Source organism: Suricata suricatta, chromosome 13 (assembly GCF_006229205.1).
Source record: "Suricata suricatta isolate VVHF042 chromosome 13, meerkat_22Aug2017_6uvM2_HiC, whole genome shotgun sequence".
Taxonomy (NCBI): domain Eukaryota; kingdom Metazoa; phylum Chordata; class Mammalia; order Carnivora; family Herpestidae; genus Suricata; species Suricata suricatta.
Window position 1 is genome coordinate 10106440 of NC_043712.1, and position 19041 is coordinate 10125480.

General features: G+C 56.4%; 1 protein-coding gene across 1 annotated transcript; it reads right to left on the bottom strand.

Annotated features, from left to right (window-relative positions):
- Positions 1-635: 635 nt before the first annotated feature.
- On the bottom strand, positions 636-17809 carry ADGRD2 (adhesion G protein-coupled receptor D2). Its single transcript, XM_029919610.1, has 17 exons — positions 17713-17809; positions 16885-17023; positions 15678-15783; positions 12527-12582; positions 11578-11704; positions 10256-10359; positions 9918-10020; positions 9515-9668; positions 8889-9022; positions 8686-8801; positions 7701-7821; positions 3757-3798; positions 3588-3641; positions 3390-3504; positions 2773-2831; positions 2460-2490; positions 636-940 (listed from the first exon to the last, which is right to left on the bottom strand). The coding sequence occupies exons 1-17, from the start codon at positions 17807-17809 to the stop codon at positions 933-935; spliced, it is 1566 nt and encodes a 521-aa protein (XP_029775470.1). The 3' UTR covers positions 636-932.
- Positions 17810-19041: the final 1232 nt, after the last annotated feature.

The following is a 19041-nucleotide window of genomic DNA, read 5'->3' on the forward strand; positions in this document are numbered from 1 at the left end:
GTAACACCCGAGCCAGGCCGAGGTCCGCAGGGCAGTGTTAGCAGCCCCTGGGTCCCTCCTGCACCTGGCTTCCACCTCGGGACCCACACTGGTGCTGAGCCCTAACACATCATCACTGCTGCTCCCCTTGGCCCTGAGACCAGCTCTACCTAAGAAGGGACTGTGGTCCATCCGTGGTGGGAGGATCTGCTCCCACAGCCAGACTCCAAGTTTTCCTTCAGGATGGCCCATCATACCTGGTGCCGGTCCTGCCTGTCCTGGTGCCTTCTCTGAGCGGTCTGGGTCTGGGAATCACTGAGTGACTCCCACTCACAGTGACTGCCCCCTGCCTCGTGACCCTCATGTAACCCAGCCGGGAGAACTTCTCTGGCCTCAGTTTCCTCTTCTGCACAGTAGGAGTGATGGTGGTCATGGGGCTGAGGTGAGGACTCATAGCTCTAAGGTGGTCAAGGGCTCAGGACCAGCCAGGTACACAGTAGGTGCTAATAAGTGTTGGCCGCGCTTACCCTGATGAGGAGGCTGGGGCCTTCTTGAGACCAAAACACAAAGTGGCAGCTTCCCTTGTGCCGCCACCTCCTTCCAGGGAGCCTGGCATCCTGTCCCTTCTCCAGGCCAGGGTGACCCCCAGAGAGGAAAAGGCCACAACAGTATCCTTTATTACTAGAGATACCACAGGGCTGTCAGAACTTCGCGGCAGGTGGGGAGGGTCCGAGGGGGTAACAGTCGGCAGGAAAGTTAGGGGGACTGAGCTTCAGGACCGCAGGGTTAGCACAGCACAGGTGGGGGAGCCGGGCGGCGGGGTCCTATTGCAAGAAAGGAGCTGCTGAGGCAGAGGCAGTAGGTGGTGGTGGAGGTTGCCTTCTGTCCCGCTGGTTGTGGGGGGCCCAGATGGGCCTTTCAGAGGCTTGGACTCAAGTCTGCAGGCGCTCTTTCTAGAAACCTGGGAGGGAAATATTGGGCTGAGTTGGCAGAGAATCACGGTGGAGACCCCTGGAGGGGACTGGGAACTGAGGCTGGAGGAAGACCTGGGGATTCTGGCCTGGGGAGACCCTGGGAAGTCTCCCACAACCCCTCTCTGAGCCTCAGTTTCCCTCGAAGAACACCTGATGCCCAGAGGGCCCCCTGTTTTCAGGAGGGGCGGTGGCCGGCAGGTATTGTGAGGGACACAGAGCTGTTAGCCTTCACTCCCCCGCACCTCGTGTTCAGGCCACCTGAGAAGGTCGCGGGGTGCGGGGTGGGGGTGGCGAGGGCGTCCGAAGGGCGAGGCAGATTGGGGTCCGGAGGAGGGTGGGGCTGGCCTCAGGGCCGAGCTGGAAGCGGCTCGTTGCTACGAGCGGCCTTAGCAACGCACCCATTCAGCAGAGACAAAGGCTCTGTCACTTGAGCGCAGAGGCACCGCTGCCGCTCTTGTTCCCACCCGCGCCGCGCCGGCGGGGGTTGGGGGAGGGGCGGGGCGGGGGCGCGGGCGGGAGTGAGGGCGCCGTTGGGCCCCGCGGAAGGCCTCCCGTGCTGGCCTGCAGGGGGCGCCTCCTGCGCACTTTGCAGAAGAGGGAGCTGAGACTCCAGGGGACCCGGACAGGGACACGAACTAGGAGTGGAGGCCCGCTTGGAGCCTGGGGGCCGACTTGGCGTTTCAAGTGTGCCTAAGCTGACACTTGTGTGACTTGTGTGACACCGCTCAGCTTCCTCATCTGTACAATGGGAGGACGGTTTCTCCATGTCTCCGGATTAAAGGAGTCAGCAGATGCCGGGCTTTATAAAGCCCAGAACCCAGCCCGGGTTAGGGCTGCACGAACATGCCTCTTGCCCATGCTGGAAGGAATCCCTTGGTTGGTTTGAGGCTGGGCTGTGCCTGGCGGCCCCTCCAACAATCACCTATACTTGAAGACTCAGGAAACTCTGGCTCAGAGAGGCTGACAGTGACCCAGGCCCCTTGGTTCACCTAGAGCCAGGCTGAGCCCTCCTTGAGGCTCAATCCTCTCCTTGAGCTGGGCCTGTGGCAGCCCCAGCCTTCCCCCACTGCCCCCAGGCCCCCATCATCTGTCCAGCTGAGGAAACAGCCTAGGAGGAAAGCACTTGCTTCTTACTGCGTTTGGAAGTCCTTTCAGGCCACAAGGCATCAAGACAGGGGCTCTGAGTGGGGAGCAGCCAGGAGGCTGGGTGGGGTGTGCGGGGCAGACAGAGTGGGTGCACAGAGGAAGGCGGGGTCTTTGCACACTGCCCCTCCTGTAGCACCAGCTCTGGGAAGGGGTCCCAAACCCATTCGCTAAGTATGGTTCTTCCAAAGAGCACTGCACTTCCCGGCCAGGCCCGCAGTGTGCTAATGGAGGACTTCCGGGCATCAATAAGGACTCAGGTGTGGCTGCTTCTCAGATCACTTCCATCCTGGTGCAGTGGGGCTGAAGGGGTGTCTGGGTGCCAAGGGGAGAAGGGGGACCCCCCTGAGATGAGAGCTGTACCCGATGCCTTGAATGCTGTCAGCTCCACAGCCTGAGGATAGAGGAGTTGTCAGAGGAACGAGCCCCTACTCCTTCTGCTCCCCCTTGCCCTGGCTCCCACCCGTGGCCTTGGCATTCAGGTTCTGCCAGTGTGCAGTGAGCACCTCCCAGCGGCTCCCAGTGCCCTAGCACCTGCTGAGGAATGGGGCCCCTTGGATCCCCAGAGGAAGCCTCCCCACCCCACCCCTGCCCTGATCCCTGTGGCTTCCCCAACCCTGTAGGACACACTTGCTAGCCCCTTGGCAAAACCCTGCCACCCCTGTCCCAGCCTCACCGGTCTCTCGGGTTCTGCGATGGAGGAGAAGGTTGTGGGGATCCTGGGGCTGTGGGTCTCTAGCAGGGGGAAAACACTGGAGTAGGTGAACTTTCAGGAGGCTGAGGCAGGAAGCTCTTTCTCTGCTCCCCTTCCCTGGACAGGACCTCATTATCAAAGGTTCCACTCAGAGGCTTATTCCAAAGATTAATGATGGAGAAACTAAGGCCCAGAGAGGGAAACTAACATGACCAAGTGCACACAGCAGGTGAACTAGGAGCTGGTATTGAAACTCCTGGCCTGACTTACCCCAGGCCCTGTCACAGGGCCCCATACCTCATCCACCCACCTGACTTTAGGAACCCCCAAACCCCCTCTGCATGGAGACCCAAGGAAGATGACCCTGGGCAAACCTGCCTCTGGGCTAGGAAGCAGAGGCCCCTGTTCCCTGGTGGTGTGGGAAAACACAAGCCATAAGCTACCTTCCAGGCCCCATGCTTGCAGAATTCCCTGGTCCCCAGTCTCCTTGTCTTTAAGATGGGTTGACAAGATCTGCCATTGCCTTCCCAGCTTTACCTGAGCACTGGGGAAACTGAGGCACTGGGTAGTACTCAGACTAGAGGGTGATGTGGCCTTACCTCTAATAGCCAAGTGTCTTCGGGCTGGAGCCAAGGCTACAGGGTTGCCCTGAGGTGCTTCCCAAGGACCCAGGGACCTAGGGTGGGACCCTGGGCCTATGGGGCTGGAGCAAGCCTGAAAGGAAGGGGTGTAAGCACTGGAATCCTGGCTGTGAGTGGGACCTCCTGGCCTCCAGGACCCTACCTGCCCATACCCACCATGAATGCCTCTGTCACCTTTTTCTCAGTCATCCTCTGCAGGGCGCTCCGGACCTGGGAAGATGTGCATCGGGGTCAGTCCTAGGACCCTCCCTCTGACCCCAGGCCACAGTCCCCTGCAAGTAAGCCCTACCCACCTCACCCCCAGCAGCTGGTGTCCCTGACTCACCTCCCCGTTGTAGGCAGCATAGACCAGGAAGATGTATGGCCCCTGGGAACAAACCCAGCATGTGGGTGGGTGTCACTCCCTGGGAGCGCCCCCCCCACCACTTGGCTTGGGGCCACAACAGAAACACGCCCAGAGAGACCCGGAGACATTCAGAGATGCAGGCTGATGATCACAAACCCTGTCCTGCCCTGCTGTGCCCTCCTGCACTTGGTATGGGGCATCTGTGACATTCTATGGCAGAGAGAACCGGAAGGGGCTTCGCCCTACTCTGCCCATGCCTTCAGCCTCTGCCCACCAGTCAGCCTCTCTGTCCTCTACTCCTCTGTGTCCCCCACCACCTGCCCCATCCTCATGGCTGCAGAAGTGGGTGGTGGGAGGGGGGACACCTTCCTGAAATCAAGGGCAAACCAAGTCCTGGGACAGCAGATCTGTGAATGCATTCTGACTTGGGCCTCTAGCTGAGTGTCTCTCTGAGCCTCTGTCTCAGGGGCCTTGCCTCCTGCTGTGTGTGAAGGACTCAGCACAGTGGCCGAGTCACAGCTGGTTCTTACTCCCCAGCGTGTGAGGACCAAGATGTCTTGGCAAGTCACAAAGTAACTTGGGTTTACCCCAGGCAGGGAGGGGTGGGGGTGGATTAATTCTTCCTATTTGATGGACAGGGATCCTGGGGCCTGGAGCAGGAGACAGAGCAGTGAGTTCCAGGCCCTGGAGTGTGGCCCAGCAGGTGCAATTTGGAGTTTGGGTCTTCCTGATGCTACCTGGACAGGCAACAGCCCTTGACCTGAGGTCAGACTAGAGGATATGGGTTGGGGGTTCAAGGGGGCTCCTTGAGGCCTAAGACAGACCCTGGTACCCCACAGCCCCCACAGTGGCTTGTCCTCTCTGCAACTTCTGCACTGCATTCCCTGTCCTGTCTCCTTTTACTGGCTCCTCACACCCAAACAAAGGGATCTTTCCAGACTCCAGCCCAACCACACCAGCCCTGCCTAACACCCTCCCAGCCTCTCTGGTACCCCTGGGATCACGTGTGTGAGCCCCTTGCCATGGATCGGGGGACCCTGCACCGTCTGGCCCCTATGTCTCCTCCTGTCCTAGGTCTCACCAGCTCACGTGACCCCCGCTCGTGTCTCATTGGATCTCACCACTCCCCTGACTTCAAACATTCGTTTCCCTCACCACGCTTGGGTGTTAGCTGAGAATCACTCTCCCCAGGGAGCACCCTCTCCACTTCCCCATGAGTGGCTCTGCTGTCCCCACACTGCCCCCACGTTCCCTCCGTCTCTCAGCCTCAATCAGACCAGGCTGGGGGAGTGTGGTTTTGGTGTTTGTCTCTCCCTCAAGCTGAGACCTCCAAGGATGGAATCTGATTCCGTGCACGACTGTCCTCTCCAATGAAGAATGGCATGGGCACCGAGTGGCTGAATGAAACCGACCCGCTCCCGGTTCACGGTGCTCCTGGTGAGTGCCTGATGTTTGGCTCTGCCCTTTGCAATCATCATCTCTGTTGAACCCCACAATGATCCCATGAGGTGGAGAACATGATCCCCTTTATAGAGATGTGGAAACTGAGGCCTGTTTCAGCATGTAGGGTCGCCTAACAAGACTTGGCCTGGGTGAATGTGAGCCGTAGCTGGTTAACAGTACAAAACCCAACACAGGAGCCGTGCAGAAACAAATCAGCCCCGAAGAGTGCAAGAGGCCGGGCTGAGCTCACTCCCTCTACCCCAGGCCTGCTCCTTGCTCACCTCAGGGCATGAGGGGGGTCCTGAGGGCAGGTGCCACCTGGCTTATGCCCCAGACAGAGTGAGAGAGGGATGGCTGGAGGGGGGCAGGGAGAGGGAGACACGGAGGGACAGCAGGTAGACAGAGGAGAGAGTAGAGAGGAGAGGAAAGGCCAAGCCTGGGGACGGAAGCTGGGGAAGGGACCGAGAGCCTGACTGGGGGACCTGCCTGAAGATGGTCACAGGACTGTCATAGGCCCAGATCTCATGCCATCTGACCCACAAGGCAGCCTGTCCCCTCCTTCACCGGGAGACCTTGGGAAGGAAGGTCTGAGGCTGACTGGGAGGGGAAGAGAGGTCATGCTCAGAGACAAAAGCTATGGGGGTCAGGGGTCAATAGAAAGGGAGACAGCAAGAGGCCCACGGAGGGCCGGGTGGGATCCAGGCCAGAGGGGGACGGGGCTGTGATGGAGAAGCCTGAGACAGAGAAGGAACCTCAGAGAGAATTCAGAGACAGAGACATGGCTCCATCTCTGCCCACCTGAGGGCCACTGCACACGCAGTGGTCGCCATGGCGATGGGCTGCTGCTGCCTGGGCCACCACTGGGGGGCAGGGTGGGGCAACCCAGGCAGGGAGGAGGACTAGCCGGGTAGGGCCAAATGTGAGCCCAGGGAGCTCCGGGGGCTTGTGTGTCAAGGAAGGGAGCAGCACCGCCCCTGCCCCCACTGCTCAGGCCCATGCAGGTCTCTGGGGGCCGTGCTTCTTTAGGAATAGTGGAAACCTGGTTTTTCTTCATTTTCTGGGTCCCTATCTGGGCATGGGCTCCATTTTCCCCCCAGCAGCGGCCCCGTCTTTCCTCTCTCCACTCCCACACCTGGCCCAGAGTGGTGAGTCCCTACAGCCCTGGGGGACACGGCACCATGGACCGGGACCCTGCTAATCACCGCCCTCCACACCCTTCCTCACTCCCTGCCCTATCCCTCCCTTCACACTTCCCTCCTTGGCCTTGGCCATGGTCAGCTCCACAAGAGCATGGCATTTTGCCGCTGCCTTTTCTGCCTGTCCCCAGTGCCTAGAACGGTGCCTGGCACCTGGTAGGCATTTGACAAATGTCACATGGACGGAAGAATAGCTGGGCCAGGGCCCTTCCTGACCCAGCCCCACCCCCTGCCCAAACTGTGCAGCTCTTCCGAGAACAAACAAGGTCCACGTGCAGATGGCTGGGAACACAGACTCTGGACTCGGGCCCCAGCACTGCTCCTCCCTCCTGCGAGGCCCTGGGAAATGACACCATGGGTCTCAGTTTCCCCATTTGTAAGGCTTGTTCAGAGATACAAGTATGACCTAGGCATCCCAAGGGGCTGCTACCAGCCTCAGGCCCCTTCTCTCCAGGAGAGGATGGGAGGTCCCAGGATGAGCTCTGGGATCCATGGACGCTATAGACATCGCACCGATTTCCTGAGCTCATGCTGTCTATCCCTGGGCCACCCTGCTTCTCAGCCCCGACAGGAGCTGGGAGGAGTGGGTGTATACAACAGGAGGGCTGCTAGGGGTGCAAGGGAGGCGGAGGGGAAGGGCAGGGTGGGTGAGAGCCCTGCTTGGACCCACCTCCCTCCCAGCACTCAGCCCTTGGGCTGTGCCTGTCTGTGCCTGGGCTGCCCACAGTGCTGCAACCACCCGAGGACAGAGACCCAGTCTAATGGCTCTCCGTGGTGGCTCCTAGACATGGGACCTGACAGGCACCCGGAGGGTGCCTGCAGCCCCACTGTTACCACCTCACTTGGGCAGGCTGGGCATGGTCCTCCTAACCCAACCATTTTCTAAAGTGTCATTGTCACCAATACAGCAGCCACTACTGCCCCACAGCAGGCCACCCACTGAACCCTGAGGGGAGAGGTCACTGGTGTCCTGCATCCCATCCTTGGCTTCTTGCTGAGGCCAGAAGTGGCTCTAGTACTTGTGCCGCATCCCTGAGGGTCTGGACCTCAGCTCCTCAGCTGTGAAATGGGCTCAAAATCCTTCCTGATGTGCTGCCTCTTTGATGTGAGGCTTTGTTCCCACTCTTGCCCTCAGCCTCCGGCCTCTTGGCAATGTCCCTGATTGCTGTTGGTGACTCCCATGATGGAGAGGACACTCCTTCCCCTGTCTCCTGACAAACCCTCTGAGCTCCACTGCAGGTCACAGCCCTGGTCCCAGATGGATGGCCTAGGGCCTGGAGGTACCTGGAAGGAATTGAGGCCCACGGCGGCATAGGCCCAGGCTGGGCTGAGGTGCACCAGCATGCCGACCAGCCAGGTCAGGCCCAGGACGGGCAGCAGGACCAGCACCGGCTTCACGGTGGCCCTGTGGGAGAGCAGTGGGGGCTGCAGGAGGCTAGGGAGGCGCGGGAGCCCCGGCAGGGTTCTGGGGAGGGCGGCAGCTGGGGTGCCTGGGGAGGAGCTGGAGCCACAGACCGGGAACCACTGCTCATGACTTAGGTGCAGCTGGAATCTTCGCTGGACTTGGCTGCCCCTTCTCAGACCCACAAGTCATATGAAGTAGGGTAGTGACACTTGGGGGATGGGGTCTTGGTCCCCAACCTGGCTCAGAGGAAGGGCATGGCAGCTGTCTGGAGGGCAGGCTGAGGACTGGGCAGTAGATCCAGGGGGCGTGGAGTCTGAAGAAGTCTTCCCTCCTCAGGCCCCCTGGGGCCCCCTGGCTTTTTGGGGACCTGCTGACTTGGGCTGCACTGCCCTTGGCAGAGGATCGGGGAGGGGGGAAGAGGAAGGTCAGGGGTGTCCTCCTTCTGGCAGGTTATGGCCCTGGAGAGTGGATATGGCGTTCTTGGCAGGGGTAGGGACCTAAATTATCATGCTGAACCTGAACTTCTGGGGACTGCCTGATTCTGGGGTTTCCCCTACCTTGTTCCTACTAGGTCATCAGTGCCATCAGTAGCAGGTGAGCCCACAGGACATTTGCTTGTGCCTACATCCCCTCCCACTCACATACACTCAGGACTGATTACCATTCCCCCAGGGGATGTGTATGGGCACGTGCTCACAGATGTCCACACGCATGAGTGTGCGTGTACACACAAGCAGGGGCACGTGCACACAGTGCTCATATATGGCCTTGCACCCACGAGCACAGATGGCCACATGACCACGTACTGCCACCCTGGACTCACACACACTCACGGCCGACGGTCCACCCACGTCTGGCCCTCACCATATCTGGGTCCTGATCTGCTGCCGCAGGCAGGGCTGGGGACTCAGCATGCGGGCACGGCGGCGGGCACTGGCCACAGTGACCATCACCACACGGACCAGGATGCAGGTGTTGGCCTGGAGACCTGGTGTCAGTGGGTGAAAGGGCCTCCCCATTCCCCACTAGAACCCTCCCCTCCAGGCCCCCCAGGCCTCCCTGCTCACAGTCAGCACGAAGAGCACGGGCCCCACAAAGGCCCAGATGGTGTCCGTGTGCACATTGAGCCAGCAGTGCCCAGGGGCCATGTAGTCGTGGGGGGACCTGGCCACGGTGATGGCCACGATGGCCACAGGCACACCTAGGGGAAGAATTAGTGCCCTCAGGACCACTCCACACATTCTGTCCTCTCCAGGACCCGGCGTCCACCCCAGAGCTGTCCTGTGGTAGCAGGTGCACTGGCGGGCATGGGGAGCTCTAGGAAGGGGGCTGGATGAGCCCCATCCTTCTGGAATGGCCTTGGAGCCCTGAGTAGCTGGGGGGCAGGAGAGCAGAAACTGAGCTGAGGGCTCAGGTGTGGGAATCAGTGGGGTTGGAGGGTAGTGACTGGCACAGGGGCCAGTGGGCCACGGATCGGGGAGATGGTGCTAGCAGTGGGGGGTTGAAGTGGTGGGAGTGGAAGACAGTTAAGAAGGGCTGGGGTTGGGTAAAGCTGGAGGGTGACGGAGCTGAGGAAACTGAGCTTGTGTCAGGGATGGGTGCTGGGTGCCTGGTGGTGCTGGGTATGGGTGGTGTTGGACAACAACAAAGGCCATGCCAGGCAGAGCAGGCCCAGGGAGCCGAGGTGCCGCACCCCAGCCCGTGGCGTAGTAGAGCGTCATCCTGGGGCCTGGGCGCATGCGCACGGCCACCACCTTGCTCCACAGCAGCAGGCCCTCCACCAACATCCAGGAGAACGCCACCAGAAAGAGGAGATGCATTCCAGCCGTGATGGCCACACACGCCCCCTGTGGGTAGGAGGGCGGCAGATCCCTACCAAGGCCAGCTGTGGGCACAGCCCTGCCCTGGGTACCATACCCATGCCTGGCATCTCCAACCCAAAGAGGAACCAGTGGGGAAGGTCTCCGGGAAGTGCCCTGGGGCCCAACTCCTCCATTCTGGCTGTGCTCCCCACCCCAAGGAATGGAGCCAAGTGACAATGTGGGGGGCAACTCAGAAAAGATTGGAGCTTCCACGCACGCCTGCTGGGTGCCCACCTTGTTGGCCTTTGCCCACTCGCTGGCCATGAGGAAGCCCTCGGCAGAGGCCAGGGAGAAGGTCAGGTTCTTGTGGACTGTGGCTCGCTCTGACCTGGGGACCCTGGACAGGCAGGAGTTGGTTACAAGGGCACTGCCACCAGCTGCACCCCCTACCAGCCCCTGCCTGCTTGGGTCCCTGGGGGCAGGCTACTGAAGAGCAGAGGTGGGAGCTCTGTGGGAGGCCCTGGACAAAGCTCTTCTGGGGCCCGGGAGAGACATGCCCAGAGGAGGGACACGAGCCCCACGGGGTGGGCTGGGCCCCGGGGTGCCAGGCTGCGGTGGTGAGCTCATCTCACCCGGCTGCCAGGAAGAGCAAGAAAGTGGTGGCAAGGGCACAGAAGGACACACCGCAGCCCACGAACGACAGCGTCCTCAGCAGCGACTCCTCCTCGGGGCTTCTCTGTGGGAGGGCCAGACACCCCAAGTGCAGTGAGCTCATCACCACCCTGACCTGACCAGACCAAGCCTTGCCTTGCCCTGGTCCAGGGAGGCCCAAGGCTCCCCGCCTGCAGTGAAGCAGGGTTGGTAACCCGCCAGCAAGGCCAAGCCTGCACACAGCAGGCACTTAATAAGAGAGCCTTTGGACGCCATCTCCTGCTGGCTCTCCCTAAACTGGCCCTGACGGGTCCGGCTTTCACTGTTTCCACAGCCGCCAAGAGTGTGTATTGGAAGTGACAGATACACCCACAGGGAGCAGATGCGTGCCACCCCCACCCCCACCCCCACCCCCTGCTGAGGAAGGGGCTTGGAGCTGACAGGCAAATGTGGCCATGCTCTGTTTTTACAGGGACAATGTGTTGGATAGCATGTTTCTCAAGCATGCTCCCCAACACGCCAAGTGACCCTGGCATTCCTGAGGCTCTGACTGTGTCATCCAACCTGAGTCCCACTTCCCTCCTGAAATTTGGTGCGTTTATAAATGCTGGGCCCTTCCAGCGGCCTCCCCTGGTTCAGTCTCCTTTTACCCCTGAGGTCTGAGCTCATCTCAGCCGTAGCTTTACATCCAGCTGAGACCCATTCGGCCCAACACCCACAGGCCCAGGACCCTCAGCCCTGCTCCTTGCTCAGACCTGTTACCCACCTGTGCCTTCTCCAAGATGACTCCCTCATCCCCAGCTGCCCAGGCCCTTGTGCTGGACCACCTCGTCCTCCCCAAGTCCCATCTCCTCCATCTGCCCTCTGCTCTCCAGTGCAGGGCCCCTGCCCTCTGCCTAGGGGACTGGCCCGCAGACCCCTCTTTGTTCTTTGCCCTGCCAGCCCACTCCTGGCACCAGCGGGGCCCCCTCAGGGCAATTCCAGCACCTGCTGAACTCATCCACGTTCGTCCTCTGCCCACCGAGTCGCCACCTGAATGCGTGAGCATTCTAGGCTCTGTGCCATCTGACCCAGGCCACCTTGCTCCTCCACCTTCTTCCACTCCTGAGCCTTGCACTGGATGATCCAGGTAATCAGAGTTCTAGAATGTGTCTAGGCTGCCTGCCATTTCTAGCTTCCTTGCCTTTGCTCAGACTGGCCCTCTGCTTGGCCTTTCTGTTCAGCTCTTGGTCATCCTTTAGGACTTGGTTCTGACATCACCTTCCCCCACTCCACCAGCCCAGCCCTACCCCCCAGGACTCACCCGGACGTCATACACCTGCAACAGGACAGCAAAGTTGGTGCTGTGGTTGCAGAAACAGGCGGTGGAGTCCTGGTACAGGGTGGCCACAGAGCAGCCAGTAGTGGCCCAGGAGCCTCCGGTGTCTGGGCTGGGGGAGGGGAGGGAACAGAAGGGCTCCTGAAACGGGGTGGACATGGAGGTGGGGGTAGGTGCCAAGCTGGGGAAAGCCTCTCTCCAAAACGTGGGGCTCATCACTGCTCTGCCTTTAACTAGCTTTGTGACCTTGGGCATGCCTCTGCCCCTCCCTGGGCCTCAGTTTCCCATCTGTAAAATGTACTTAACACTCTCCCGGATCGTAGGGGGATGGGGCTAATACCATTGATTACCACTGATTAATTGCATTAATTATGAAGCAAGAGTGATTATGTTCAGCTAAAGATCCAGAGCAGGGAGCTGGGGCTAATTTCTAAAACCTCTTCTGCTCCTTCAAATGCCCACGGGCACTGGCCTTGGATATATCATCAAGTTTAACACCTATTTGACAGATGAATCTCTTCCCAGGCATCCCACAGAGTGAGCTTGCATATCTCCTATGATGGGCTGCTCATTACCTCCCAGGAAACAGATTCTCTTGCTCCAGCTTGTCCTGGAGCTGGGTAAGGGCTTGAAGTCACCCCTGTAAGACAGGTGGTGAACAGAGACCAAAAACACACCTCATCCTCAAGCAGAATGGATGTCTTAAAAAAAAACAAAACAACAAACATCCCAGGGGTGCCTGGGTGGCTCAGTCGGTTAGGGTGACTCTGGCTCAGGTCATGATCTCGAAGTTCGTGAGTTTGAGCCCTGCGTCAGGTTTCTGCCTCAGATTCTGTGTCTCCCTCTCTCTCTGTCCCTCCCCCACTCACTCTCTCTCTCAAAAATAACATTTAAAAAATTGCCTTATTTAAAGAACTTGGAAATGGTAACTCACCTGATGCTATAGTTCCAGAAGGCACAGACAGGTTCCACCAGTCTCTGTGGGAAGGCCTAAGGGCAGGAAAACAGGTGTGTGTGTACAGAAGGGAGAGAGAGACCAAGAGGATGCAGGGGGACATTGAGGCCTCTTTTGAGTTTGAGGGTCCAGGGAGCTGCCCAGCATGGGTCATGGGTGAAGAGGTGGGAGGAAATGCCAGCAGAGAGGCAGAGGGGAGGAGGGGTGAGTAGGCTTTCATACTAATATCATGTATGATATTGAAATGCTGGGAATGAGCTGAATATCATCCTTTGGGGAGTGGTTAAACCACAGTGACTCCTCCCTCTCGGGATGCCTGCACCCGATAAGGGGAGCAAGCAGGTCTCTATCTACTGGCAGGGAAAGAGCTCTGTTATATGTTGCTCAATAAAGAAAAAAGTTTCGTGTCATTATACATAGGATGGGCTCATTTGCATAAAATACATATATCTGGTCTATATAATTGTGAAAACACCCACACAAGGTCTGGGATTAAATGCACAGCTGATTTAACAATGGCTAGGTCTCAGTTTTAAAGTGTTATAATGAACATGTCATAAACAATGACAACAATATAGATTTTATAAGATGTCATTAAGCAGTGAGGAGACATCAGGCAGTGGTGGAACCAGCCCCAGTCCAGGTAGCTCAGGACTTGGGCTATTTGTCCCGACTGGAAAGAGCAACAGCAATGTCACCTTACTAGAATATGACACTGTGTCACGTTCTTCCTGGTTTTTTTAAAACTTTTTTAAACATTTTATTAATTTCTGAAAGAGAGACAGTGTGATCAGGGGAGGGGCAGAGCAAGAAGGAGACACAGAATCCGAAGCAGGCTCCAGGCTCTGGGCTGTCAGCACAGAGCCCGATGCAGGGTTTGAACCCATGAACCGTGAGATCATGACCTGAACCAAAGTCAGACACCCATCTGACTGAGCCATCCAGGCGCCCCTTCATGGTTTTTTTTTTTTATTGTGGTTGATCTTCCTAGCAACCTAGGACACAGGCATAAATTATGTGATTTCAAATGAGGAAACAGCCTCAGAGAGGGAAATTAATCCGCTCAAGATCACAGAGCACAGGCCTGAGGCTGAGTCCTGACTTGGTCATGCCCTTTCCCATAGTTCGTGATGATGCCTCCGGAGAACATATTATTTCTTGGGTTGGCTGATTTATCACCCCATGTATTCTTCCATCCATAATAATGTTCCTGCGTCTCTGATACTACACTGGGTGCTGGGAACACAAAGAAAACCTACTGTTTGCTTTGGAAACGGATGATCATTACACTGCTTGCTGGCAGCATTTTCAAGTGGTATAAACTGAAATACTGGTGTGGTTGTACAATCAAAAGTCACAAAACTATGTATTTGTGTCCAGGAGAGCTATACCTGGCCATATATGCCCAGGAAACAGTCACCGGAATCAAAATATATTATGAGTTGGAGTGCCTGGGTGGCTCAGTTGGTTAGGCATCCAACTCTTGGTCTCGGCTCAGGTAGTGACCTCATGGTTCATGAGTTTGAGCTCTGCCTTGGGCTCTTTGCTGACAGCACAGAGCCTGCTTGGTATTTCTCTCCCCCATTCCCCCTCCCCAATTCATGGTGTCCCTGTCTCTTTCAAAATAAATAAATAAACTTAAAAAAATTTTTTTTAAGAAACGTATTATGAGTGAGGATTTCCACAGGGTTAGGCAGGGTTACTTGTAATGGAAAAAAAAACCCTGCAGATACATACTCTGGATGCATGACCAGGAGATGGTCATGTTCATTCTGGACCATCCCTGGGGAAGGCAGTGGATCTGGACTTGACCTCAGTCAAGGCTTATATATGCTAGGACTAAGCAGCAATGAGGAAAGATGTCTGTGAGTGAAACAGCAGGGAAAACAAGAGACATAAATATTTACATGGCTCAGCTGAAAGAGCAAGGACTTTGATTTTGCAAAAGCAAAAGCAAAAAAAAATATTACAGTTTTAGGAAAATTTTAAGAAAAATTACAGACATTAGAACAAAGTATGGTTTGTCCCTGTAGTGGAATCTTACTCAGCGGTAACGAGGAGCAAATTATTGAAACAGGCGATGATATCGATGATTCTCAAAAACACCAGATGATAAATGAAGCCAGAGCACAGCATGCACTATATGATTCCATTTATGCGAAACTTTGGACAAGAGAGACATAATCTACAGTCATGAGAAGCAGGTCCCTGATGCCCTGGGGCGAAAGGGGAGAAGGCTGCGTGGGGAGGGGCCCAACAAGCCCTTTGGGAATGTGGAGACGTTCTTTATCTTGACTGGGGCAGTGGTACCTAAGTGTGTACACTGGTCAAAACCCATCAAGTTGTCTACTTAAAGTGGATGTGTGTAGATTTATCTACTTCAATCAAATCTATTTTTAAAGTCTTGGGATGACATACAAAAGACTGATAAATTGTGTGTGTTTATGTGTGTGTGTGTGTGTGTGTGTGTGTGTCCAGGATTAGTAGTTGTGGGCAAAGCTGACTTTAGCTTTCTCTGAAACTACTGTTTCTTTTCTTCTTCTTTTTTTAATTTTTAAAAAATGTTTTATTTATTTGTGAGACAGAGAGAGACAGAGCATGAGTGGGGAAGGGGCAGAGAGAGAAGGAGACACAGAATCCAAAGCAGGCTCCAAGCTCTGAGCTGTCAGCACAGAGCCTGACATGGGGCTCAAAACCACAAACCATGAGATCATGACCTGAGCCGAAGTTGGATGCTTAATTAACCAACTGAGCCACCCAGGCACCCCTGAAACTATTGTTTCAAAAGCTGGAAGGAATTTGTGTATTTCATGTAATGAAGTTAAACATTGTTTGGCCATCTTCCCATGTCAGTTTATAGAAAAATACTTTATTCCTTATATTACTCCTGCTGACTGTTCTACCGTGTAGCTCCACATGGCTTTTTGAGCCATCCCCTCTTGGTGGACATTTAAACAATTTCCACTCTTACAAGCATGTTGCAGAGTCCTGGAGGAGAATGGGATGGCTTGTATTTTTCTTGAACATTTTTAGACCTTAGTTTAAATGAACAGATATTGGGGTAGGGGGAGACCAAAGTGGGATAAGTGTATTGGGGTGGCAGTTCCCAGAAGCACCCCCCACCCAGTACCTGGGCCTCATGTTGCAGGTGAAAGGTCACAGCTGTGCTGACCTCTCCGGTTTCGTCCCATACCTCAGAGGAGATGATGGCTGACCCCACGTGGGTGCTTAGAAACCTGTGGGGAGAAGGGGAGCTTTTAAGGGCACCACACCAGCTGGCTCTGTGGGGGAGGTCATGGATGGCTGAAGTCATCTCATCCAGGCCCCTGCGTGGGAAATGACACCCTCTGTGTCTAAAGAAACATCAGGATATGTCCTGTGCTTGGAATTAGGGCATCTGGGTTCCAGTCTTGCCTTGGGGACTTGCTGGTAAATTCAGTAAACCCTGTCTTCTCTCTGAGTCTCAGCACTGAAGCCAGGATCCTAGACAGTAGTTGAGCCAGGTTCTAGCAGCATACCTTTGGCAGGCCCAGAGATGTGTATGTTGGAGATGGGGAGGATTTGGTTCTGGCTGCTAATGGCAGAATTGTCTATCAGAATGAGAGCTCTGGGATGGGATGGAGGCCTGGCCTTCCCTGGGGAGGGGATCCGGATTCTCAGCAGGCTACTGGGTAGGTCCCACTCACCTCTGCAATTTGTTTGTCTCTTCTGAGCTGTCAGGGGCCTGGGGCTCTAGGCCAGACTCCCCTAGGGTGTGCTGGAAGACACGTGAGCTGAACCAGCTGTGGATCACGGTGACTCCAGAGAGGCCTGGCTGAGTGGGAGGGGGCCCAAGACCCCACCCTGTGACTGAGCAAGTGCCACGGGTTGGCCCCGAAGGAGATGCTCTGCCCACCTTACAATCAGGGAAACTGAGGCTCAGAGAGATTACTTGACTTCCCAAAGATCACACAGTTAATAAGCGGAGAAACTAGCATTCCAACCAGCCAGTGCATGTGCTTAACCTGGCAGCGCTAAAGCCCTTTGCCCCGTGTCCTGATCCCCCAGCCCCGGGTGGCAGCAAGGGTGGCTGCTCCCTCCACCACCCACCTCCAAGAGGAAATGTGTGGGGTTCAGTGGAGGAGACCAAGTGAACACTTACTATGTGATAAGAGCACCTACTCTGTGATAAGCACTTTTAACCCCATAGCAGCCCACAAGGCAAATACTAGCATGACAGGCTTCCAGATAAGGAGACAGGCTGTGAACAGTGAGGTGACTTACTCAAAGTAGCAGAGTTAGCCACCATGTGGGCTAACCCAGACTGCAGCAGGGCCCCACCACCCCCTTGCCCTCACCCACCTTTCCTGAGGAGCTGCTCCATTTCACCTGCGGGGATGCGGATGTGGCCGGGCCCCTCTGGATGCCCACCGGGCACCGTGAACACATCGCCCTCTATGCTGGCCTCCATCAAGCGTAGGCTCTGCACCTCCAGGCCTGGGATCAAATGGGGTTGGGTGGCCGGACTTTCTGAGGGAGGTCTTTCTGCAGGGCTGGCCTACCTTGCAGAGGCTGCTTCTCCTTTCCCCACCACAGGCCTGGGCCACCATTCCAGCTCAGAGAGGTTTGGCAACTTGCCCAAGGGAGATCGGCCTTCTTCAGGTCTGGGGGAAAGGATCACTAGAAGCAGGTCCCTAGCAGGCAGGACTTGACTATCAGTGAGCCATCAGGACTCACTGGGCGCCTGAAGGACACAAGTTTTGCCAAAGTTCCCCATAAATGCTCCCCCATCCAATCTACAAACACTCACTGAGTGTGTAGTTGGGTCTGGCCTGAGATGCAGGAATGACTCAGAAATAGCCCTGGCTTTCGGGGACCTTTGGGAGGAATTAAGTTATTACTACAAATGTTCAAGACACTGGGGTAAGGAGAGAGCTAAAACCAGGCAAGGCATCCTAGAGGAGTTGATGCCCCAGCAAGGTTCTGAAGGATATACAGGAGTCTGCTAGGAGGTCAAGGAAGAAAGGGCATTCTGGATGGAGAGCACAGCACAGGCAAAGGCAGGAGACAGAGTGGAATATCTGCAGTAGTGCAGACAGCTCCCAATGACCAAAGCTGAGAAGAGATGTCTGAGCCTGGGTGCCACCAGGGCCCAGATGTATGGGATGGGTACATGGCAGGCTCACCAGCATGGCGACGCTGGATGTGCATTTGAGGCCGCTCGGAGGTCAGCGTGGTGCTCAGCAGGGGCGCCAGGCGCTGTACACTTGCCACCAGGGCCATGGGTCCGCCGACCACCTGGGAGGAGCCACATCTCAGCCCCTCCCACTTTGCACCTGCGGCTGCCAGCTGTGACTGCTGGGGTTAACACATACTCAGAGATCTGTGAGGTGGTCTGCCCACTCCAGACCCTCAGTGGCCCCGTAGGTCCTCCAGGATCAAGTCCTAGGTCCTCAGGCTGGTGTTTGAGGCCCTGCCCGATTGGTCCCCTCTGACCCCTCCAAACTTTCCTAGGCCATGTCATCCTCCAGCTCAGGCGAAGGCCTGATAGTCCTCTGTGCCTGCTGGCTGGTTGTTTGCCAGCTGGGCACATTCAGAAGGTGGGGCCGTGCCTCCCTCTCCTTTGTTCTGACTCTGTGCTAGATCTATAGAAGGTACTCAACCTTTAGATTCCAAAAAGGAAGCCGTGTAGGGGGTGAGACGGGGTGGGGGCGGGGGAGGATGTGCAGTAATGGAATGACTACTCTGGGCAGGGCAGGTACAGTCACCCCCGTTCTCCAGGGAGGGAAACCAGTGTTCAGAGTCCAGCTTTTCCTAGCCTACCACAGTGCCTCAGTCCCTCAGTCAAAAGTGGGTTTACGCCCTTCTCAGGATGGGCGCTCACTGTCTGAACAGGGGAATCATTCTGGGGAGCCAGCCTCCGACACTGTGTCACCTCCACCCCGTCCCCAAGCCTAGGTCTGGGTTCTGTCCTCCAAGGCCACAGAGGCACCATCTCTGCTCCTTCTGCCCCCAAAGGCTTTCAGGTGGTGTCTCTGATCCCTCGTTCTCCCCTTTCTCTAGGCGGATCACTCCTGAGCCTACAGCCACTACAGCCAGGATGACATTTCCAGCACCCACGCCATCTGGACAGCATTTCTCATGTTCTCCTGAGCATCTGGGCTGTTTTGGAAGACAAGATGGCTTGAAAACTCAGCACAGGGTAGGTGGTCAGCAGACTCTTGGATATGGGGGAGATCCTCCTGGATTAGTGGCTCTTATTTTCAACTGCAGAAGCTATTATTCAAGAGCAGTTGTATGTAGATATTCAAACTTGCATAATAGGTAAAAGAGGAGCTTCTCTCAGCGATGGGTGCTGAGTCGCCCATGGCTACACAACAGGTTGGTGGCAAGGATGGAACCAGAGCCCAAGCCCCCCTGCCCCACCCAGCCCTGCCAGCCTCACCTCGCTGATTGAGAGCCATGCGCCAGCCAGCTGCTCCTCCAGGATCAAGCTGGCCACAGACATGACACGC